Here is a 25,334-nt window from a genome sequence, read left to right as displayed (position 1 = left end):
TTTGGTTTGAGGTATTTTTTTTTTCATTTAATTCATTTATCTTTAATAATGTTAATTTAAATTAAGCTATATTATTATATAAATAGGGTGGTTGTAAAATATTAAAGAAAATTGAAATGATTATCTTACTAAAAAATTTATATAATATAAAATTCTAAGATATACTAAAAATAATAATTTTAAAATTTTAAATAACATATAAATATGCATGTTAAAATCTATTTTAAAAATTAGATATAAAATTTAAAATTAAATAATAGGTTAATCTAAATATTAAAAGTTTAAGATTTAAAATTAAATAAACATACAATTATGAAATATTAAGTGAAGAAAAAAAATGGTTAATTTTTAAAAATAGAAGAATTGACAAATTATTTACTAAACATACAATTATGAAATATTAAGTGAAGAAAAAAAAATGGTTAATTTTTAAAAATAGAAGAATTGACAAATTATTTACTGTCAATAGCAAAATTTTAATCCAAATTTAATATGGATAACCAAAATTTTAACCAAAATCTAAAATATAAAAAAAAATAAAAATTGCTATAAAATGTAAATACTTTCTATTTTCTTCTATTTATGTAAATTCTCTAAAATAAAAACTAATTAAAAAATATTAAACATATATAAAAATTAATAAATAAAGAAAAAATAGAGATATTAAATGTATAAATATGAAAAATTAACCTATAATTACGAAAAATTAATAAAGAAAGAAAAGAAAATAAAACAAGTTAAGAAATAAAAAAACCATGAAAGTTGGAAATTGAACCTGTTAGTTTCTCTATTTTTGTATTTCTAGAAACGTATCTTGAATATTAGAAACAAGAAATAGAAATGGTTATCACACATGTATGTTTCTTAAAAAAATGAAAAGTAGAAATAAAAATTACTAAAAGAATCGTTTAAAGTATGTATCTAAAACTTAACTCAAAGTTAATGAAGAAAAATATAGAAGTATGTATACTGTAGTTGTTAGTAGTACATTATACATATAAACAGCAAACATTTAAACCCTTATACCTAAGATGTATTTGTCCCTTCAAATTTTTGTCACGAGATCACAAAATATGTAGTCAAGAAGCAAGCATTGTGCAAAACAAACAAACTCTTAGAAAACACAAAATTTGGAGCTCACCATAAAATTTTTAACTACAATCAAAACTTGAACAAAAGCAATGTGGGGGGTTTGCATGGAAGTGAGTTTCAAGGCTTCTTGGGTTGCTTTGATGAGGTTGAGGTCAATATCATGAGAGGAAGGCACCTTCCTTTGATCCCACCATTCTCATTCTCATTCTCTTCATCTTCATCTTCATCTTTTTTCTCTTCCAATTCTTCCCTTTTGCTCCTAAATATAAAATCTCATAATATTCTCAACATTTTCATAACTATTCAAATGGACAAATACTAAACAAACCTATATGATTGTGACATTTTGATAGTTATTATTATATAACAATTTTGGTACTCATCAATATCAATAATTTAGTTTTAGAAAATGTGATAGATTCTTTTGTTCTTTTTGTTTTTAATTTTTTTTAATGGTATGACTGTTTTATTAACGATGGTTGGATACACCGAATCTTATCATTCCCTCTCTTTTACACACTTGAAAATAATGTTGTTTGACACATTCCTATTTAGTGCTAGTCAAAATGCACGAAAGACTGGTGCCACTCGATTTTTTATCAAAGTCTTTTTTTTATATAGGTGATTTTCATGAATCACAAGGTTAAATTTAAAAACAATTACAAACTACATGTTTCTTTCAAAGTTTTTGACCTTGTAAAAAGTTAAATTAATTAAAAAAATTGTAAAAAAATGGACAAAATATTTATATTTTATAAAAAAATTAAGTGTAATTGATTTTAGTCCTAAATAATTTGGACTTTTTTACCAATTTTTTTTAAGAAAAACCCAAAAAATTAAGTAAACAAAGGAACTCATAGTTAAAAATAGTATCTACAGCCCAATTTTGCAAAATTAAAAGTCGAAAGCCAAAAAAAAAAAAAAAAAACCTTTTCAGCCTGAATAATAATGCAAAAAAAAAAGTAAGATTAATTTTCAAAACCAAAAATAAAATAATTAGGCAATGCTTAATAATTGCTGTATTTATCTAAAATTGTTTTTATAGGACTTTTATTGTATTAAAAAGAATGGAAAATCGTACTTACTTTTCTTCTTTATAGGAGTTGGACTTGTTGAGCATAGGTGGGATGACATGCCGATCTTCTCTAATGGACTCCACAATGGAGCCACTAAAATACTCCTTCTCCTCTCTCTGCAATTTCCCCAACCTCGGATTCTCTGACATATACTTTATCATTTCCTCTTCTCTCATCATATTTCCCCCCATTTTACACACAACCCCTTTCCCTATCCCCTTCTCCGTTCTTCTCACGGTTTTCCCCTTCGAACCCACTGACCCACCACACCCTATAAACTGCATCAGAACCGAATTCCGACTCGGACCCGACTCGATCCCTAGTTCGTCGTCGTTATTCAAGGCAAACCGTTTCGAAGTGGAACATCGAGCCGACTCGGTCGGAGTCTGAGTTGTCCCGGGGGGTTCCCCAGCGTTCTTATCGCCATCGTCGTATTCGTAATCTTCGTCTTCGTCGTATTCTAAATCGGAATGTGGGTGGTGGGGGAGTGGAGTGGGTGCGAGTTGCTGTTTCCGAGTTTTAGTTGGGAGGTTGGGTTCTTGAACCGGTTGCCTTGGGTTGTTGTTGGGTATGTGTACTTGCTGCAATTTTTCTGAGAAATAAATATAATATAAACTATTTTGAAATGAATTATGATACAGTATTTCCGTGACATCACAAATTGTTTTATAATTGGTAGCCCAAAATTTCATATTTTTTTAAATTTTTTTAATAACTTTATAAATTTGAATTTAATTTTTATAGCAAATAAAACTGTTCAAATATAATATTATTATAGTACAATCATGAGTTAAAAATTGAAAGACCTATTAAACATTATTTAAAAGCTTGACACATCATTCAAATTTTCAGTTACTTTTAAAACACTTAACCAAAAGAAAAGAAGCTCATTAATGAGAATTCAAGAATCAAATGAACTCATTAATTCAAGAATAATTATGAATCTGCAAAATCTCTCTATGATGATGAGCATGTAATTTCATTTTGCCCATCATATTTCACCGATCAAATGTACACCATTCGTACAACCCATGATCATACTAAAAGCAAGTTGAATTTAAATTATAACAAATTAAAATGGTGATTTCTCCCAATAATAATAATAATAAATAGTAATCTCTTCGCAATTAATTTTTAAATATATGTAAAGTTTGAATATTAAATTTAAACTGGCAAAATCATTTATGAAGAAAATTATAGATAGATATAAAGACAAAAAATCACCACAGGAGGCATGAAGATCAACAAGTTGAGATGCCTTGAGAACGTATTCATAACCTTCAGCGGGATAAACCACGTCATTTTCCGACAAGTCGTTCCACACATATCCACTTTTATAGTTCCTAAAATAAACCAAACAATAAAAATAAAAAGAACCCTGAGACTCGCTAAACGACATGTCGTCTTACAGAACAGAGAACCCCCTGTTTTTATTTTTCCTCCTTTCTCTTTTTCATTTTTATACCTTTTACAGGACCAAGAATAGAGGAAAGGCATGGCGTTGCCCCTGAGAACAGCGAGCCGATCCAAAACATCTGTCGTCACATTGAATACGATGAGACCCAAAACGACGTGTCGTTCGAAATAGTAGAAGAAGCGTACCTTTGAGACGAAGAGGGTGGTTGGGGAAGAGAGGGATTTCGAGAAAATGGGGTTGTTCCAGACGGCCGTTTCTGGAGATATAGTAAAAAACTTGGGCTTTTTTCATCGGAGTGGGAGAGTCGCGGCGACGGTGGTGACGGTGGTGGTGGTCTCTGTCTTTCTCCTCCATGGTTATGGATGGGTGAGAGGGAGAGAGGTTGTCCAGTAGAAGAAGAAGAAGGAGAAGAGTATTAATATTTTACGGGAAAAAGATGGGATTTGGGGGAATTGGAAGAAGCTGAGGGTAATTGTAGAGAAGGGGAGAAGGCTCGGATCCCTATGAATGAGGGAGGAAGAAGTTAATTTTGAATCCAGAATCTACGGATGTGATTTTTTACATGCTTACATTACCTCTTACAAAACAAAGCAATTTGTACAAATCTATTCATTTTCTTTTTTATTTCAAACAATTATTATTATTATTATGTTATCGATAGTTTGATAAGTTCAAAAGGTGCAACAATAAAGTTAGTGGAGTTGATAGGAATCAAGAAAAGAGTCTAGTAATTAAGAAAAAAATAAATAAATCAAATAAGCTATATGAAGACTAGGGCCTTTAAAGGGACCATGAAAAAAACACAGTGAAACTTCTCCATAAGAAAAAGAAAAAAGAAAGTTAGATTTTCATTTATGTATTGTAAAAGTAATAATAAGAACGACATGAATAATAATGATAATAAATAAAAGAGTAAACTGGAGGGATGGCACCGTATAGTTGGTTTGTTTGGGGGTTGGGGAGGTAATAATTAAGAAAGGAGAGTAGGGTTTAGGGTAAAATGCGTTGGGTTTTGGTTACTTTCTTCACAACTTACTGCTTTTTATGAGAAGCTTTAAAAATTGGAATTGCCAAACCAAATGTCATGGGGTTTCCCCCTACGTCACCCTTTTAAACTCTTTTTTCTACATCACTTTTCTATCTTCAAACTCAAAACACTCACTTTCTCTCTATTTTTTTCCATTCAACATCAGTATCCACAAATTTTGATCTCAACAGTACCTAGTTATAAAGTCTACCCGGCATTTCAAACGTATTATAATCTGTCGGTTATAATAGTTTGTGTTTCAAATACAAATTATTATAGTCTCTGTTATTATAATCTACGTTTAGAAAATGAAAAATAGTGAAACAGGAGAATGAAGAATAGTGACATTTTATTGTTCTCGTTGTTGAAAATAATGACGAAAGAAGCACCCAACGACACATAAGGTACAACCTTTGTATAAAGAAACAACAAATTATATTGAATGAAGAAAATGAAAGGGAATTTAGATTTTCCTTTCTAAAATGTTAATTAATCAAATCATTTATAGTTGATCCCACCATTTTCCAGCTGTCAACTTTAAATTCCTGGTCAATTATCAAGCGCCTAGTTTGGACTTGAGTTTTTCTGCAGTACAAACACATAAAAAATCAAAATAACTCACACAAGAAAACAAAAAAAGATTAAAAGAAATAAAAGTTGGAAGAAATAAACAACTAAATTTAATTTTCGTTAAATTTTGACACATGAAATTTTTGCCTCGCAACTAAAACTGACCACACACAATAAAATTAACTATTGTCTTGATATAACAAAAAAATAAAAAAAAAACCATTTCTCCAGAGATTGAAGACAATACCAACAACTTCATTTTTCATGCAATCTTTATCACATATAGGATCACACAAATCGTTAGCAACGCCTTTTGTCGTGCATGTTTTCTTGCACGTTTCTACACATGATTTGTATTGAGGCTCTAGATTGGATATTTCGTTAAACAAAGTATTAGATTTCCTCTCAATCTCAGCATCCCTTTCAGCGGTCATTTGTGCCTTAGAGAATTGCAGTGATCCCACCACAACAATGGACATAAAGAAAACAATCGTAATGGTTTTTGCCATTTTTTAGTTTTATCTTTTAGTAATTAAGCCTACTTTTTTCCCTTATGGCTTTATCGTATGAGAAAACGAGGGAAGACCATTTTATAGCAATTTTCGTTGTTAAATTTAGATCATTGAGCGAAAAGTAGGTTTTTATCTCTCTATAAATATTTGTAACAAGTGGTGAATATTTGTTTGTTCTCTAAAAACCAGTTTTTGTTCCTTAATTAACACGTGAATAGAGGAAGAAATGGTAACGATAGCAAATAAAATGTCGGTGTTGACTAAATATGGTGTCTCAATTTAAAGGAGATCAATCAAAATAATGAAAACATATGTAGCTTAGATCGAGTGTGTAAACTCAAAGGTAAGGTTGACATTAATTTTATGGTTTCACGAACAAATAATTGATGTGGATAAATTAGCTTTACCAAACAATAAAATTATACTAATTATTTCGAAGCAGTCTTAATTATGTTGTAAAAAAACAGAAAAGAAAGAAAGAAAGAAAAAAGGCGTGGTTTAATAGAGAGTGCAACGAGTCAATTATATAGAATTTAAACACCCATGACAAAAATAATCATAAACATACCTCAAACCCCCTATTTATTGAAGGCATTAATATGATTTAAATTTGACACAAAATAAAATACAAAAAAGTATCATTCCTCTTCTCAGCACTTCAAACACTCAACACACATACACACATATAGGCTGCAACATATAATTATTAACACAAAAACCCACAAACATTGTTTTATTTAAAAAGATAACTTTGGTTTTCAAGGAGCGACACCATGAAGCTTAGTTTATATCGGTCCCAATACAATGGACATCAATAATCGTGGCTTCTTTCGGTTTGAAGTCAATGAGTTTTAAGCAAATTTGGCAAATTAACTTGGATTTGAATTTTATAGCGATATCAAATTCTTTTAGAATATCATCCCCTAAAATCATGACTAACATAAATTCAATATTTTCAAATTATTTATAGTCATCAATATTTATTTTATGAGTTGAATTGAAAATTTGCGTTGAAATATCTCCAAATTTTGAATTTAGAATTATATTCATCCCTAAAATCGTGCATTTAACATAATAACAACTTGAAATTAAGATTTTTATGGGACGTTGTTTTTTTAATTACATTAATATTTTATTTTATTTTCATTTGGCAGGATATTTCTGGGTTTGCCTACGACTTTCTTTTACGGTTGAGTTGCTTTTCTTTTACTGTTATTATTTAGCGTTATGTGTCATGGCACTACAACGTGTGAAGACTACGTTCGATGGAAGATGGATCGGATCTTTCCAATATATTGACTACCACGTGGTTGATGTAAATGTTCCATGTTCATCTTCGTATTAAGAATTTAAACAATGCATTCAAGGTAGAATTTTTCCATCTTCAGATCTTTCTGTATATCGGTTGACTCTTTATTTAGTACGGATGCAACAATTCAAACCTTGGCTTGTTCGAATTGTTGAAGAAATAGACATGTATTGGCTTAAATATGTTGGTTTTTTCGAATTTTTCCAATAATGATTTAGTGGTTGTCGCCACGTGCCCGAGATGACGTGGAGCGACCGATGTCCTCAAAAGAGTTAGTGTTTTTTTTTAAAAAAAAAAACAGTCGCCACCAATCTTTTTTACGGTGTGATTGGACATCAAAATAAAGTAAACAATTTTAAAAATATGGTCTGCGTAAAAATAGAGATGAGTTCAGGAGTCATTTGTGTGTGAGGAAGGTATTAGCACCCCACAACACCCATTTAGAAAACGGTGGGCAAATTTCAAATCTCGAATTGAAAATAATTTTTTATTTATTTTAAAACTAATGTCTTATTTTACCCCTCATTACTCCAATATTTAAGCAATGATCTCATAAAATAAGTGGAATAATATTCCCTTAATTAGTCGGTATATTGAAGGAAACTTCTCACCTTAAGAAAAAGAAAAATTATTACAATTTCTCAAAGTATATCATGGGCTAGTTTTCGAATAAAGATTTTTTTTTAAAATATTGATTAAATCCATTTTTTCTTGAGATCAAATTTCAGACTCCCAAAGATATTGATCCCTCACCTTAAGAATTCTAGGAAATCGGACTCCAAAATTTCCTAGATTCCTTCATAGTATTTTTCTGTTAGCGAAATAAAAGTGTGTTGCTAAAAAAATTGATTAGGATGACTTATGAAGTATAAATTTATATTTTAAACTTTTTTCTAAAAATAAATTAAAAATGATAGTTTCAAAGTAAAAATTTATAAACGGCTAAAGAAGAAAATTTAAGAAATGATTCAAAATTAGGTCAATAGGAAATAATGCGCAATGAAATCAAATGTATTATACAACGAATTAAGCAAGTAAGATAAGATTTTGTTTTTTAAAAAAATATTGGGAATCAAATCTTGGACTCCCAAAGAAACGATTCTCTCACCTCAAGAATATTGAAATAACGAATTCCAGATAATTTTAATTGCATCGTCGAATTTCTTTTAGAATGGTAAAATGTAAAGATAAATATGATGTAAGAAAAAAGAACAATTAACTGATATAAAATACCGTGGCAATATTGGTAAGCATAAAAGAAATATTCATGAATTTAATATTACATGATAATAAATATTGTGCATGCAAGAAAAATATGTTAAAATAAATAAGAAAATAAATAAAAACCATCACCAACCAAAAAAGGATAGAAGAAAGAAAGGAAAGTTTTTAAAAAAAAATTAAAAATGATAGTTTCAAAGTAAAAATTTATTAAAACTGTCAAGTATAACAAAACTGCAGGGGTCAAGTAAGGTTGTTTTTGTAGTAGTGCCATTACATTTTAATGTCAGATTTGAATTTTGGAAGAGGTCAAGCCGCTGTCTAGCCCGCTCGAATTGAAATAGTGTTTGAGAAAGCTTTGGATATATTTTGTTGAGATTTTGCAAGTACGTAAGGTTGTATTTAATCCCTATCAATTGTTGGTTTCAAATTGTGGATGCTCAATTTGTTTTGGATGTTAGGGTTGAGTTTCAAGGGACTAAAAACCATATTGTCCTACGGTTTAAAAGCGTAAATTTATGGTGCCTTCAATTGTGATACTTAATTGGAGTTGGAAGTGACTTTTCGACTTAAGGTTGGCTTAAGTTGCGGGTACCCCCATTGTGTAAAAATTTTGTATTTGAAGGCTTGAGGGATGTAGGATAAAATCTATGCTAAAAATAAGGCATCTTGGGAGTAGTTCAATTTGAGGAGTGGAGGATCAGGGTCACTGAAACATAAAATAGCTTGAGTTGATATTATAGAACGCTTTGGGGATAGTTATGTCATGATCTGAACATGTGAGGATAACTTAGTGGCCTCATAAATCATTGTTTTCATATCAAACTGAAGTAGGGAAAGCTTATGATCCTGGAGAATTTAGTCGTTGACTGGGAGTGGGTTATTTTCAAGTATTTTCTTATTAATCTATGTATGCTATTATAGTATGCCATGATTTCAAAAAATTCCAATATGAGTGTTTCTTGAACTACATGTTAGAAATAATTTTAAAATATGACTTTTGGTTTCCATGTACTCTATTATTTTGGAGTGAACCCGAACTTATTAATCATGATTTAAATGACAACTGGTTTAAAAGGATACCCCTTGATCTGTAATTAAACTTGGATGGTTTGAATGGCCTCTTCTAAAAGTATGTGTCTGATCTTTCAGGACTGAAAACGACTTTACGAAAATGTATTTCTGACCATGATTGACTTTTAAACATGAAATATGTGATCTTAATGAATGTTGGTGATTTACCCATAAGTTATGCAAATGTGTTTTGGTAGCGCCACACCTATGGTTGTTAGGGGATTTCAAGGCTGAAAGAGGTCGTGGCCAGAGATTCAGGAGCCTGAGAATAGGTGAGGACGTGGATGAAGGATTGTGATTGGCTTCTAGCCTAGCTCAACCCACATGATGGATGGCTCTATGTGCACATAGGAGCGTAGATATGGCGGTTGCTACTGCGGTAGGTACTAAGTATGCATGAGCTCAGTTTGACCACGTGTTTTCCTGTCGATATGGATCGCGTGTGACCTATTCTCGACCGTGTATTTAGTATTCTATCATGCTTGGATTGGATGCAGGTTGCTACTGTGGCAGATACTAAATATGCGTGAGCTTAGTCTAGTCGCGTGTTTATTTGTGGATATGGATATCGTGTGAGCTATTATCGGTCGTGTATTTAGTATTCTACCATGGTTGGTTGGATGGATGTCGCTATTGTGGCAAGTACTAAATGTACTCGAGCTTGTTTTGCCACGTGATTTTTCTTGATCGTTTGCGAGCTATTATTATCTCGACCGTATATTTAGGCGCTCTGCTATGGCCGACCCTCATATGGTACTGGTTTGTTGGCAAATACTTGCGATTTATCGTAATATGTGATAGTGACGTTTCAATTATTAATTCATTATCGATTCCTTATTTAAACAGTTGTTAGAGTATGTTTACGAGCTTTAATTCTAAAAGAAATAGAGAAAAACAGTTTCAATGTATATACTTAAGTTTTATATATATTGCAGCATGGGGTGGTTAGAAGTAGCGATTGTAACATTATGGCATGTATTTGAGAGATCTCTTAGTGGACTGTAATTCCTCTGTAACTAAATTCCTTGTTTGGATATAAACTCTTATTGAGACTCTAGACTAGCTTGGATGAGTGTGTATGAGACGCACTCAATGCGGTTATGAGTCTGAAGATTATAATTAAGTATAGAATTCTCTTTTAAACTCTTTTATCACTTTCTCTACCTTCAATGTCAAACCACTCACTTTCTCTCTCATTCCTCTCTATTTTTCCCATTCACCATCAGTATATACCCACAAACAAGCTCTAATTTACAGTGTTAAAATAATTTAATTTTGATTAATGAATTCATTTTAAAACAAAAACATGAAAATCAAATCTAAAATATAAACAAACCTCTGCTCCTTCATTGTCCGCCATTAACTCATCTTCTTCTAAATTCCTCTTAGCATTTGATCCTAATATATTATTGAAGAGATGTCTTGTTTGATGATACATTTTTTTTGCAAAACCCCCATTGAATAAACTAATGAATTCTTAACCCTACCTGTTCAATTTTTTCTAAATTTCTCCCTTCATATATTCCTCACCAATTTCCTAATTTTCTCAACCCATCTCCTCCTCTCCATTTTCTCTTCTTTTTTTCCCATCCAAACACAATTTTTCTCTTGACAATCTGAAATACCAATTCAAAATAAACTTATCTCATAATTGTAATTATAAAAAAAAGCAATAAAACATATCTATAACCACAAACTTCATCTCTTTTATAATATATCAAAAACTATCGAGGGAGATTGACCAAACACACATGTGACAAAACTGCTCGCAACTTGAATAATAATGTGATATATTCACAAAATTTCTTCTACACGGTAGGATTATATGATAAATGTAAAACGCATAAATAATTATGTGAATAAACACAAAAGGCGTAAATAAACTTTATTGATCTCGTTGTTGAAAATAATGACGAAAGAAGCACCCAACGACACATAAGGTAGAACCTTTGTATAAAGAAACAACAAATTATATTGAATGAAGAAAATGAAAGGGAATTTAGATTTTCCTTTCTAAAATGTTAATTAATCAAATCATTTATAGTTGATCCCACCATTTTCCAGCTGTCAACTTTAAATTCCTGGTCAATTATCAAGCGCCTAGTTTGGACTTGAGTTTTTCTGCAGTACAAACACATAAAAAATCAAAATAACTCACACAAGAAAACAAAAAAAGATTAAAAGAAATAAAAGTTGGAAGAAATAAACAACTAAATTTAATTTTCGTTAAATTTTGACACATGAAATTTTTGCCTCGCAACTAAAACTGACCACACACAATAAAATTAACTATTGTCTTGATATAACAAAAAAAAAAAAAAAAAACCATTTCTCCAGAGATTGAAGACAATACCAACAACTTCATTTTTCATGCAATCTTTATCACATATAGGATCACACAAATCGTTAGCAACGCCTTTTGTCGTGCATGTTTTCTTGCACGTTTCTACACATGATTTGTATTGAGGCTCTAGATTGGATATTTCGTTAAACAAAGTATTAGATTTCCTCTCAATCTCAGCATCCCTTTCAGCGGTCATGTGTGCCTTAGAGAATTGCAGTGATCCCACCACAACAATGGACATAAAGAAAACAATCGTAATGGTTTTTGCCATTTTTTAGTTTTATCTTTTAGTAATTAAGCCTACTTTTTTCCCTTATGGCTTTATCGTATGAGAAAACGAGGGAAGACCATTTTATAGCAATTTTCGTTGTTAAATTTAGATCATTGAGCGAAAAGTAGGTTTTTATCTCTCTATAAATATTTGTAACAAGTGGTGAATATTTGTTTGTTCTCTAAAAACCAGTTTTTGTTCCTTAATTAACACGTGAATAGAGGAAGAAATGGTAACGATAGCAAATAAAATGTCGGTGTTGACTAAATATGGTGTCTCAATTTAAAGGAGATCAATCAAAATAATGAAAACATATGTAGCTTAGATCGAGTGTGTAACTCAAAGGTAAGGTTGACATTAATTTTATGGTTTCACGAACAAATAATTGATGTGGATAAATTAGCTTTACCAAACAATAAATTATACTAATTATTTCGAAGCAGTCTTAATTATGTTGTAAAAAAAAGAAAAGAAAGAAAGAAAGAAAAAAGGCGTGGTTTAATAGAGAGTGCAACGAGTCAATTATATAGAATTTAAACACCCATGACAAAAATAATCATAAACATACCTCAAACCCCCTATTTATTGAAGGCATTAATATGATTTAAATTTGACACAAAATAAAATACAAAAAAGTATCATTCCTCTTCTCAGCACTTCAAACACTCAACACACATACACACATATAGGCTGCAACATATAATTATTAACACAAAAACCCACAAACATTGTTTTATTTAAAAAGATAACTTTGGTTTTCAAGGAGCGACACCATGAAGCTTAGTTTATATCGGTCCCAATAACAATGACATCAATAATCGTGGCTACTTTTCGTTTGAAGTCAATGAGTTTTTAAGCAAATTTTGGACAAATTATTTGGATTTGGAATTTATTATAGGATATCAAATTCTTTTAGAATATCTATCCCCTAAAATCAGTATTTTCAAATTATTATGTATAAATATTTATTTTATGAGTTTTGAATTGAAAGTTACATTGAAAATATCTTCAATTTTGAATTGATAGACATTATATTCTTTCCTCAAAATCGCTGCATTTAACGTAATAACCCACGTAGAGAAATCAAGTTTGTATCATCCATAATTATTGCATTTAAAGTGTACCCATTTATTTTAAGAAAATTTTAATTGTTAATTTTATTTACAACTCAAACTTGATTTAGAAGTCCATGTTAAATATACATCACATATATTGATGTATATATAAGATAAAGATGAATTATTATATAAATTATTCTTGTTGATGAATGAATGTATTCAATATATTATTCTGGTTATTTCTATAATTACTTTCAAATCATAGTGTGATTAATTACTACTTTGTTTTCTCTTTCAAACTATTATTGTTTCATTTATAACAGAGCCCCACACTTTTTTAGTATAAACAATAAAATTATTTTGGACTATTGATCTTCACACTAAATTCGTCTGACCATTCTATTGGTTTTTACAAAATAAAGTGGTCGATCGAAAAAATCATTGCAAAAGCATAGAGATTTTTTGTCCTATTTAGGATTCACTCTTCTCTAATACTGAACACACTTGTATAGATTCAATCTTCTTCAAAGTACTAAATATATTGATGTGGCGAGCTTGTATCAGTTGATCTGTGAAACCATTTTTATTCGTTATTTTTTTGTGTTCCTCCTAATTCCTTCGATTGAACAAAAACTTTCTTTTCATTTTTTTTTTTAAAAAAAATTATTAGAAGATTTTATGCTATTTTCTTTAGGTTTTGCCTTTTGCTGTTTTCTGATCTTTTTCTTGATCTTCTTCCCTTTTTTTTTTTTTTTTGTTTTTTTTTTTGTGTTTGTAGCTTCAATAGCTCGATCACTTCCTCCTCGATCCTCTTCATTTTCGCTTTGCTAAAAATTGTCTCGTACGTCCTTTTAACGACTGGGCGTTTTACTCCATTTCACTTTTCTGTGTTTCGTTTTGAGCACATCAATTTTATCCAGAAAAAAAAATAATAATAAGAAGAAAGAAGCAGCAGGAGGAATGAAACAGGGCGGCCAAACAACAATAGAACGTGAAAGCAAATTTGATCCTTTCCTTTATACTACGAATTATTAGGAAGAGGGAAAACAAAATTAAATAATAATGATAAAGAATAAAAAATGGTTTCACCTTTCAACGCGAGGTGTCTGCCATCAGCCATATTTTTAGTCTTTGAAGAAGACTGAATATATAAGTTTATTCAATCTTTTCTAAGACTTAATCTCTAGCGTAATAAGAAGAAAAAAAATCTCCTTGCTTTGTTGATGTTTATCAGCCAGTCTATTTTCACAATATATATAAAGAAAGAATTTAAAACAATGCATGTAAATTAGTGCACCAATTATTTATGCTTACGTATATTGTGTAGAAGTGTTGTTTAGTTATATAGAACGTGAAGTAGAGTAAATTAGAAAGAAGAAGAAATATATAAGAAAATGTACGATAGAGACATGGATGACCGCAAGGAACAATTAACAAAAACAATCAATAAAACAAATTTGGATCAACTTTATTATTTACGCGGCTTATTTTTTTATTAACAATTTAATAATAAATTAAATAAATAAAAAGACTGTTTCCACAGTGAAGGCACTACCCACGTGTTAAAACCATTGCATTTGTCTTCGAAACGCGGCGACGGTCGTCGTCTTTCGTACATGTTCCCTAATTTCTTTTAAGCTTATATTTCTTTCCGATTCTCCATATATCCCTCCCCCCACCTCGTGCGCATCCTTCTTTAAATCCCGCATTTTCTTTTTTTTTTTCCTTTCATATTCATTCATTTCTTCTCACAAATATAGGGCGATGTAATTTAAATTTAATCGGAAACAATTACAAGTGTGTGAAGTTAATTAAATCGATACAACCTCACAATTTTAGAAATATCATGATTAGGTCAACGTTTCAATTGTGGTTGTGTTGATGAATATTGTAATTTTTATGTGAATAAAGTTAATAAGTAGCATGTTTCCCTCTGCACTTCTATTTGTTTTATGATTTTTTCTATACATTCATATTGCAAATTTTCAAGGAACGAAGTGCGTAAATAATTTATGATATTGTAATTAAAAAATTATTAAACATGTTTATTTTCATATATAATTGAATTGATCTAACATTATTTATGAATATAGTAAATACCATCATACTAATGTATCTTAATTGTCACGTAGTTATATTTTTAATTTTTAATTTAAACAATACTTTGTACATCATAGATCATTGCACATTTCTTTGTTGTTTATTCAATGCACATTGTATCGAGAGCTTAAGCTCAACTGCCACCCAAGCACGTAACATCTTTATGCTACTAAAAATTAAGAGATGGTCAAACCTTTTTTAAACTGATTATTTATTGTTATATGAATTAAGATAACATTAGACCATGAACAATTTGTTAGAACAAAACAACAACCACCAAATTTCATTATTAAAATTAATTAACAATACGTTTAATCTTACCACATAAAACAAAAACAACATTAAAAAAAAGGCAAATGACAATACAAAAATTTAATAGGAAAAGTGAAAAATTACAAATAAATTTTTTAACTCAACTAAAGACAGAATTGAAGGAAAAACTATTTTTAGGGTCAAAACATGATGAGATACCAATAAATGACCCCATTTAATAAGATAAAAATTTTTATTTTTTCTTTTATAAAACGAGGACCGACATTAAAAATTAAAATATATATGTCCAACCAATTTTTCTTTTATGTTAATCCAAAAAGGGGGAAAAGTAGGAAAAAGAAAAAAAAAAAAGAAAATTTAACCAATTCACACGGACGACACCTGTCTCTTGTTTTTATATCCCCAATTCACATTTAAACAGAGACAAAGGTAACAAAACCAAAGAAGAAAAAAGAAAACAGGAGAGGGAAAACACATCAATTCAATTTGTTTGAAGAAGCATTGGGAAATCGGACTCGGCCAAGAATGTAAGAGCACACCCAAATCACAATCTCTTACCGGAATTTGCCCTCTTGTCTTCGAGAAAAGCTTCACAATTTTTCATCAATCTCCCAATTTATTCGTATTTCTCAATCAACTTTCTCTTCCCTTCTTCTTCTTCCTCCGTTTTTTTCTATCTCCGCCGATTCCTCTCCGCCGCCACCGCCGCACCACCGTCGTAACGCCTCCTGAGTTCCGTCCCTGGAGCTCACACGCGTCGATGGCGGGTTGATTGTTAGCGGACGAAGCTGAAGAAGACCGGTTCCATTAGGATCTCTACCGATGGCGGCACCGGCGCTGGCGTTAAAAGGAAAGAAGAAACTTGGTTTTGGTCAATGGTTGTTGCCTCGCCCAAAAGCTCTGTATTTTATGTTGTATTTATCATTGTATGAGATTTTTATTAGTAAAATGAAATTAGAATTTTTTCTTTTTTGTTCTTTAATCATTCAACCAATTTCTCTTGAATTTACATTATTCTTTATATATATGTATTATATATACAACATGACGAAGAAGAAGATGTTGTTCTCTGCAATTAATTCAAAAAAAAGAAAAAGGAAAAAAGCAGATATCCCAATGGAGAAGGTTTGGTTTGTCGAACAAAGGGTACGAAGGAGTCAAACATCTTATTAATGCAAATTACACCTAATTTCCCCACTTATTGCTTTCATGGAATTAGGAAAATCGACTCAATTTGTTCAATATATTATTGGAGACCTGCAAAATAAATAAAGACAAACTTGAAAACTTGGAAAATTGGGAAATGAGGGGGTCATCTGTTGGATTATATATATATATAATATATATATTCTTCATTAGAAAAACCATTGTTTCTTATTACTTTTTTCCCATATGGGGGTGTGATTTAGCATTCCGTCTGTGAGTGGCTTACTTGGTGGACCTTTTTATGTGTTGGATAAAAAATTCATCTAACAATGTGATTAATATATAGAAAACATAACCATTGTTTTTTGTGAGCCAGAAATCATGAGAATAAACGATAGATTGCACGATGTCAATAATGTTGCGATAGTGAATGTTTGTTGTTATATCGGTATTTTATACCTGGATGATTTTAAATGATATTCTATATTACAAAAAAAGTACACTACTTTATCAATTGTGTTAATCTATTGACATGATAGTTACATATAGTAATTATTTTAGAAAATGTGAGAGCAATCATTAGGAATTGTAAAGATTTTATATATATATATTATTAATATATAAGGATGAGTAAGATTTTCAATATGGAAAGGAGTATAAGACACTACCATAATGTTCGTAATTTTTAAAATCATTTAACATGTCCAATTGAAAAGGTGAAACTGTCATCTATTATCTTTCCTTTTCTTTGTGACTTTAACAAAGAGGCTATATCTTAAAAGAAGAGATTCTTGAGTGGATAACTTGAGGCCTCTTCAAAGCACAAGTGGGCTTTATGGTTTAGCCCAATAGTTCGTCATAATAAGCCCGAAGGTCACGATAGGCTAGCGCTACCTCTTGCTCACATGGTGTTAGGGTCGTACTTTTATCGATCTAATCACTGCCTTTCGGTATTTACGTCATGTTTGATATTAAATGAGTTTTGTTGTTTTTGAAATTACTACAAAAACTATTATACGAAAAATCCTGGGTTGAAAATGTAAAATTAAACATCAAGTTTATTTTGAATTTTTTTATTAATCAACTATATATTAACCTTTTTTAAACCAAAGTAGTTAAAAAAAAAAACACTAATGATTTATTTTCTTTTTCTTTTGTAGGTTGTAATAAGATTTACGTATACTCTCGGTAATATCTTCTTTATCAATAAAAATATTAATTAATATATTTAATTATGCCGGTGAGTCCAAATTATCTGGAATTGAATAAACAAAATAATTAGTCATTGGTAAATTGGAAGCAACCAAAATGGACCAATCTAATAATGTATATTTTTTTTTACTTACTCCAACAACTCCAAGATTATGAGACCTTTCAACAACTTTCAAAAGATTTTTCCCTTTCACATGTAACTTTGGCACTTTGGGCTTTTACAAGGTTTCTTTTCACAAGCAATTTTAAAGATGTATAATACAATCTAACCACTTATTCTAAAAATTAAACATATTTCATGTGTATATCATATTGTTATATCTTAGATCGTTGTATGAGAATTTACGAGGAATTATATTACAGCAAAGTCCAAATATTCACATGAGAGCGACACAGTCTTAATACAAGTGTAACTTTACATTTCTTAGTAGGTTATTTCTTCAAGTAAGAAAGTTTGTGAGGATATGTGATCAATATGATTTTATCTAGTATCATGAAATAATACTACGAATACAAGTGATTCTTGTTTAAAACCTATCTATACATGATCTCAACTTAGATTATTGATATTGCTTGAATAAATGTGATGGGAAGAATTTTGAGATTATGATGAGAATTTTGGGAGGATTAGTGATGTTAGAGATAATTTTGGGGATAGGAGCATCGATTATCAAACAGACAATTCATTGCTGTACGCTTACCATTCACGACCAAGACAATACTCTCTAATCTACCAAACTTATTCTCTATTCTTTGAGCAACATTTTCTTTTAGTATGGACACTATCTTTGTTTAAATGAAAACTTCGCAAGTACAGCAATATATTTTTTATCATTTTAATTTATACCATGCATTCTCACATTGACTTAGATAGAAATGTGGAGTACTCATTTAATAAATTTATATATTCATTCATTGGATTTGGGCCCTAAGGGCACTTTCAAGTTCATTGAATGGGGTGAGGAGATTGATGGCAAATGTAGGTTGTCAATATCTCCAAATGTTTTTGCGGTTAAATTACAACTTTCCAAAAATCAAAAACCGTTTTCAAATAATGGTATTTATCAATTCCAGTTTTGCAATCTCTCTCGGAACGACGATTTCGTTCAATTATCTATTCACTATAACATGAGGAGAATTTCAATTAGTTTCAGGGGTGGGGCACATTTCGTGGGGCGTCGACTGGTTGCAATCTAAACTATATGCACAAAGAGCAGAGCCCTGCAAAACATTCTTATTATAGAGAGTTGAAATCCATGACTCAAGTCACTTTCTAACAGTTCTTGTATTGACAGTGGCAATTGACAAGTTGTCGTTCTGCAGCAATTAGGCTAACTCTTCATAGGCGAGTTGTCACTTGGTGACTTTAACCATTGACAACGAGTTGAACGAAGAAGGTGTTCTTACCAGGCGAGATACCAACAACTCATTACGCAAGTGAACGTAAAGGTTCTTACCAGCGAGATACCATACCACAGTTATGCCGAAGATACAAGGAAAAGTAAGCACTGCCGTTCTACCTTTAGCCGTGTTTTGTCTAGGCCATCAAAGTTTTCTACGCATCACTTCTTCTAGGCGATTTGCTTACAGCAATCCTTCATAGATTTAAACATATATGAAAATAAACTCTTTCAAAAGTTTATTTGTAGGACATATATATCTTGCTTCATTACTTTTCTTTTTTTCTTTGCTATAACTCACACTTTTCCAAATAAGTAGCTCAAAACAACATCCAAATGAGCATATATGTGGTTTATATATTTGAAAGTTGTGTACTAGAAGGTTGTTTGTTCACAATCATTTATGATTAAGATAAGGCCCTCTTCATTTCTTTAGAGTGTGGGGTGAATGAAGGCTCCAAAATTTTCATATACTCTTTTTTTTGGACTCTCAAATTGGATAAAAAAAGAGAGTAAGATATGGGAATTGGAAGATTCTCAACTCAAATGAGGAATCAATGGCTTCCATTTTTCCCACTTTCTCTTTGTGGAAAGCATAGGATCTTTCATTTTGGCATTTCTCATTGCTTTTTTGGTTCTCATCCACTCTTTTTCTTTTCCAAAGTTCAACTCTTTAGGCTCCTCTTCATTTGTTTCTCTTTCACACACAATCATTATGCCACACGTGGCTTCAACTTCATCTTCCTCCACTTTGCCAACTTCTTTATCAACTTCTTTATTTAAGCATTTGCTAAAGCCATGTTTTTATGTCATTTTCTTTGTCATAATAAACTCTCTTTACCTTTTATACCAACCTACCATAAACTTAATTCTTTAAAGTTATGAGTTTTGAATCTACGATCTCACTTCTACTACTAAAAAAAAGACACTTTTCTTTTACGACCTTTATATATGTATATGTTACTTGATTATTAGTAGGTACCTATAGCCGATAATTCCTTGAAATTATTACTAAATTTTGTTTCTGGTATAATGGTTGTATCTACTTTCAAACCTCAGGGTTCTAGGTTCAAATTTTTGTCTTCTACATCTACATTTTTTATATATAGTGTCCTCTACCTATGATTTCTGGATCTGCCACTGTTTCAATCCGTCTCTTAAAACCTAGATCACCAAATTTGATCCCAATATCATTGACCTACTCGAAACCTACTAGTCTAATTTTTCAAATACAACTATGATGGATCATCTCGAGCAAAATAAACTCACACAATATTTTAACAAGTGATTGCACAAATTTAACCAATTTAGTATTGAGTCAATTGATTGTATTTTTATTGATAGAATAACTCGATATATTTAATTAAGACTTAAAAGATATATATCTTGACCAAAAGATCATCGTAGGTTTTATAATCCTTTAAATCTAACGTACTTTTAAAGATATCTATTAAAAGAAATTATTTTTAGCACTGTTGCATGACAAAAGAATATATAAATATGTAATACACATCATAGTTATAGTGTTTTTAGTTTAGAATTGATATTAAGTATTAACAATAACACTAAGTATGTGATTTAAGGAAGGTTTCCTCTTTCAAAATAAAATAAAATAATACATATTATTCCAAACTTAGATTTGATCTTTAAACCTTCATAACCGCTAAATATTTTAGACCTACAATTTTTTATTAAAAAGAAAAATTATTGTAAATGATTATAAGGTGTACTATATATGCTAAAAATATCATAATCTTCGAAAACTACCGTTAAGCTCCAAATTGAGATAAATTACTATATGTGTCAATCATGACACAACACACACAACACATTTATAAATATTTTGATTTATTTTACTATATTTAAAAACAATTCATTCACGGCTTATTCGGTAACCCAACTTTTGTTTTTTAGTTTTCAAAGAATAAGTGTGTTTAGTAACTAATTCACTTTTTTTGTTTTTAAAACAAGAATGATTTTTTTTCAATTATGAAAGAAAACTAAAAATGAAAAAAAAAAAGACTTTATTTGTAAATAGGTTATCAAATATATATGGTTAAATTAAAAACACAATTTAAAAAAAGAACAAAATCTAAAAATTATAGACTTAGAATTTTTTTTCTCAAAAAACTCACTTTTATAAAAATGGTTTAAAATATACTTATTTTGATTTGAGTAAATATTGAAAAAAAAAAGTAAATAACAAAAGATAAAATGGCTTTTATTAAGAAAAATAGAACAAAGCATAATTGGAAACTTAAACATTAATGAAATGGAATTAGGTAAAGAATTAAAATGTTTATTAAGCATAGAAGGGAATAATATTATTGGTGTAATTAAGAATGTGAAATAGATAGAGAGAGTGATTAGTGATTATAATTTAAGAGAGAGAGGAGAGATGTCCCACAAAATGGTAACAAAATTGGGAGAGTAGAGAAAAAGCTTCCACCTAATAAAGTGCAACCAAAATGACTCCTCCATCAATTTCAAAACCTCATCCACCATTCATTTTGTTTTTATATCATTCAAATCTAACACGTTATTAATTACCACTTCTAATGAATTAACCTAATTGGATTCACTTTGATTGTATTTAATTAAAACCATGAATTTTATCAAATTTAACATTATTGTTATATACTAAACTATGGTAGTTTATGATTATAACCATAACAGTAAATATGTCAAAAAATGAATGTGTCACATGAGATCAAGTATAAAGTTGAGGTAAACGTGGCTTACGTTTCTATTGATATCTAAATGTTTATATATTTCTATGATTTTGATATCGACATTTCTATTATATCATACAACAAAATAACGAAACATACTAATTGTTTACTAATATAAATATAATAATAAAAATGTTAATTTTTTAACTATTCATAACATGGCTTGTTATTACAATTTACACCTTTTTATTAAAAAAATCCATTAAACCAATATTTTAATTATATTTTTGTTAGCACTTGAAATTGACATTTTAAATATAAGGATGATATATTTTTTTCTTTTACTCTTAGATAAACTTCTAAAGAATATTATCTTTTTATTATAAAATTTTTCAAACGAGGTATTCAAATTTTTCTTAAATTAAATACACGTAGCCTTTAAATTTATATTCATCTCCAAATACATATACGAATAATTAAACTACGATTACAATACTTGAATAGTCTCTCGTTTTTTTTTTATAGTACGCATTAGAAGGATATTTCTTTTCCATTTTTTTTTGACAAAATGATAGTCATGACCTACCTTATGTTCACATTGGAAGGAGATGATGAACTTTGTTGATGGTATCTTAATGGGGATTAGTGATGTGCCCAAAAGAACCTCTCCCTTTTCCCTTCATCCAAAGTCAACCTATGATAATTATTTGTCTTAACAAAGCCACAATTATTGAATATACACTCACACACACATTGGGATTATTATTGTATAATAGTTACAAAATAGTTTTGGCTATATTCACTTTTTAAAATTTTAGAATTTTCTCTTCTTGCTTATATCTTTTAATCTCATATACCAAACATTATTACTAAAATATATTCCTTATTTTTCTTTCCTTTTTCAAATTTTCTCATTCTCCATTTTTGTTTCCTTTAGGTTTCATATATGTGTTGTGGGGATTTTGCTAGCATGTGTGGGATAGGTGAATTGTACGTGTGAGTGGGGTTGCATAGACTCGAGATAACAAAAGAAAATCACGATGGATCGAGGGTTAGATTTATCATTGTGAAAGAGAAAAATTAACGAGCTAATAGTGAGAGAGAGAAGATTATGAGTAAGGAAAGATGAGGAGGCCTAATTTGCTTGTGTGTTGTTTCGTTTGGTATTTTTACCCGAATATATATGACATAACTGGGAGAAGGATAAAAATTTTATATTTTAGAAAGTTGGTTAAACGTCGTTTTAGTTCAATATTTTAATTTTGGACTATCGTAACAATTATTCTTTTCTAATGCATATTAACTATTCTAACATTTCTTTATGAACCATCGACCAACATGTTGATTCAACATCAAATATCCCTTTGATAGAATATTATCTTCATGTCTGTTACCCAACATCTTGATTCAACATCGAATATGGTTTAATTGATTGATTTATGCGTAAATCAAGTAATTCCAATTTATACTTTTCATATAAAAACAAACATTTCAAACTATAATAAGATCACTAAACATATATATAACATAATGTTGGAGACGTGCTCGTGGTAAATATCAACGACATCATGCTAAAAATACTTAAAACCACACGGGTAGACCAAGAACTTCACACAATCAATTATTTGATCCCAACTTTTCTCATGGATACTCACATTAGAAATTCAAACAAAAAACAAATCATATTCAAACTTTAGTCGATATCATCAACAAAAATACTACCGACTAGTTCTCACTTAATTATTATAATCCATCAAAATATCGACAAATACTTTAAAATACATACATATATATACCTCGTCACACACTGACACACATGTAAAAAAGTTAATGTCAAACCTATGTAATATATGTTCATGAATTCTTTCCATAATCAAATCAAAATGACCCCAAATGTATCATTAATTGAAACATTTTTTTCCCTTAATTACATTATTAAATTAATTTGTTCAAAACTAGCCAATATTGATAATTAGTTTTAAAAGTATATAATATAGTTATTGCTCAACTTTAGCCTAACATGAACAGTTCATTTTTCCTTTTAATTTCCTTTATTTCTCCTCTCTTTCAATTATTGTATTCTCTCGTCAACAACTATACCAACTGTTTTGTACCATATGCCCACCAATCAGTTTATTTATTTTTTTCATTTTTCAAATTTGCTGTCAACCCATGAGACCATAAATCAACCACTCATATCATAATATAATATATATCATAATGTATTTATTTGATTGTATTTCATTATATTTTGTATATATATCATATCGTCCAAGATGCTTTCTATCATATTTTTGTTGTATTTAATTCGATTTGGTTCTTCCAAAAAAATAATTTGAAAGAAAACAACTACGACCATTGTTATTGTTACAATCCCTATTGCATGCATATGTATGATCAATTTTTCACTTTATTTTAATTAATGTAAATATAGATATCTAATGAAGATGATCAAAGTATTCATATTATGGACGTGTTTGGGAGCTCTTCTAAGTCCAACTTAATATAGATATATGATTGGAAGTTTTAAGTTTTCATCGTCCAAGAACGTAGTGTAGAATTGCACAAGAGATTCATGTGATATGAAATTGTTAGCAAAGTGAAAAGATCTAGAAAGCCCTCATCCTCTATTTACAACTTCTATGATATATATACTTCTCATCTTTCTTTTTTTCTTAAAAAGGAATTGATTATAGTGTTTAATTCTCTTGATCAATCTTAGGGTTGTTTCTAGTATATATGAAGATAGTGCAACCACTGTATTTCCAACACATACAAAGTTCATCAATGAAAAGCCCCCTTCAATGAGCCTTGGAGCTGATTGAAAAGAAGATGATGCAATGCAATAATGGGTTGAGTCTTCCACAAGTATTTGCAACTTCAATCAAGATTCAAATCGGTCATCTCAAATTCAATAGTTTCTCCTCGTGGAAAACTCCAATAAAACCCTTGCAAGCTCAACACCCATGCGACAATGATCGAGAAAATCATAAAGGGTTAGGTTTACAATTCAATATATTGTAGATGAGAGACATGATAACACTAATGTATTGTAGTTAACTTGCAAATAACAACAATATTTCTTTATTTTGTGCGTCTCATTCAAAAATTTTACCTCTTCTTTCTTTTGATCTTGAGTTTAGTTGAAAAGAAGTATCCAAGAAAAGCCAAACCATAGTATCTAACAACCCATTTGCTAATACATTTCTATATTAAGAAAATTTTCACCATAATACCATCAACCATACTCTTAAGGTAATTGCAATATTTTTGAGTGGTTGCATAACTACCTTTTTAATTATTTGAGTTACATTTAATAAATTAAAATCAACAAAAAAAGGCCCAATTCTCAAAATAATTAAGATTGTCTTTTTTGGTAGCATTAATTTCTCCCCTAACCATAGGAATGTCTACCTCTGCCAGCTGCAAAGAATCCAAGTCCTTTTATTCACATTAATTCATCTAAGCATTCATTTCTATATGTTTCATTTGAACTTTAAATATAAAAAGACAAAATTACAGTTTCTCCCCTAACATTCAAAATAATAACAATAATAATA

At 29.9% G+C, this 25,334-nt stretch overlaps 1 protein-coding gene and 2 long non-coding RNA genes across 7 annotated transcripts; all 3 read right to left on the bottom strand.

Annotated features, from left to right (window-relative positions):
* Positions 1-939: 939 nt before the first annotated feature.
* On the bottom strand, positions 940-4,381 carry LOC105435177 (protein UPSTREAM OF FLC). Of its 5 annotated transcripts, none has more exons than XM_011654817.2 (5): positions 3,771-4,363; positions 3,634-3,703; positions 3,393-3,511; positions 2,178-2,760; positions 940-1,351 (listed from the first exon to the last, which is right to left on the bottom strand). In XM_011654817.2, exons 1-5 carry the CDS (start codon positions 3,937-3,939, stop codon positions 1,210-1,212), a joined length of 1,083 nt encoding a protein of 360 aa, XP_011653119.2. In that variant the 5' UTR covers positions 3,940-4,363; the 3' UTR covers positions 940-1,209. The 5 variants fall into 5 exon arrangements, with proteins under 5 accessions (XP_011653119.2, XP_031739672.1, XP_031739670.1 ...); XM_031883812.1 differs by having other exon boundaries at positions 2,178-2,749; positions 3,771-3,910; XM_031883810.1 differs by having other exon boundaries at positions 2,178-2,749; positions 3,393-3,703; positions 3,771-4,381.
* A 577-nt stretch (positions 4,382-4,958) lies between these two features.
* On the bottom strand, positions 4,959-5,764 carry LOC116403487. The gene is made up of 2 exons (XR_004216255.1): positions 5,430-5,764; positions 4,959-5,197 (listed from the first exon to the last, which is right to left on the bottom strand). It is a non-coding gene; the product is annotated as an uncharacterized LOC116403487 (long non-coding RNA).
* A 5,401-nt stretch (positions 5,765-11,165) lies between these two features.
* LOC116403497 lies at positions 11,166-11,986 on the bottom strand. The gene is made up of 2 exons (XR_004216269.1): positions 11,652-11,986; positions 11,166-11,419 (listed from the first exon to the last, which is right to left on the bottom strand). It is a non-coding gene; the product is annotated as an uncharacterized LOC116403497 (long non-coding RNA).
* Positions 11,987-25,334: the final 13,348 nt, after the last annotated feature.

The sequence above is a fragment of the Cucumis sativus genome, chromosome 4, assembly GCF_000004075.3.
Source record: "Cucumis sativus cultivar 9930 chromosome 4, Cucumber_9930_V3, whole genome shotgun sequence".
Lineage (NCBI taxonomy): Eukaryota > Viridiplantae > Streptophyta > Magnoliopsida > Cucurbitales > Cucurbitaceae > Cucumis > Cucumis sativus.
Note: the sequence above shows the minus strand (reverse complement) of the source record. Positions and strands in the feature narration are given on the sequence as shown.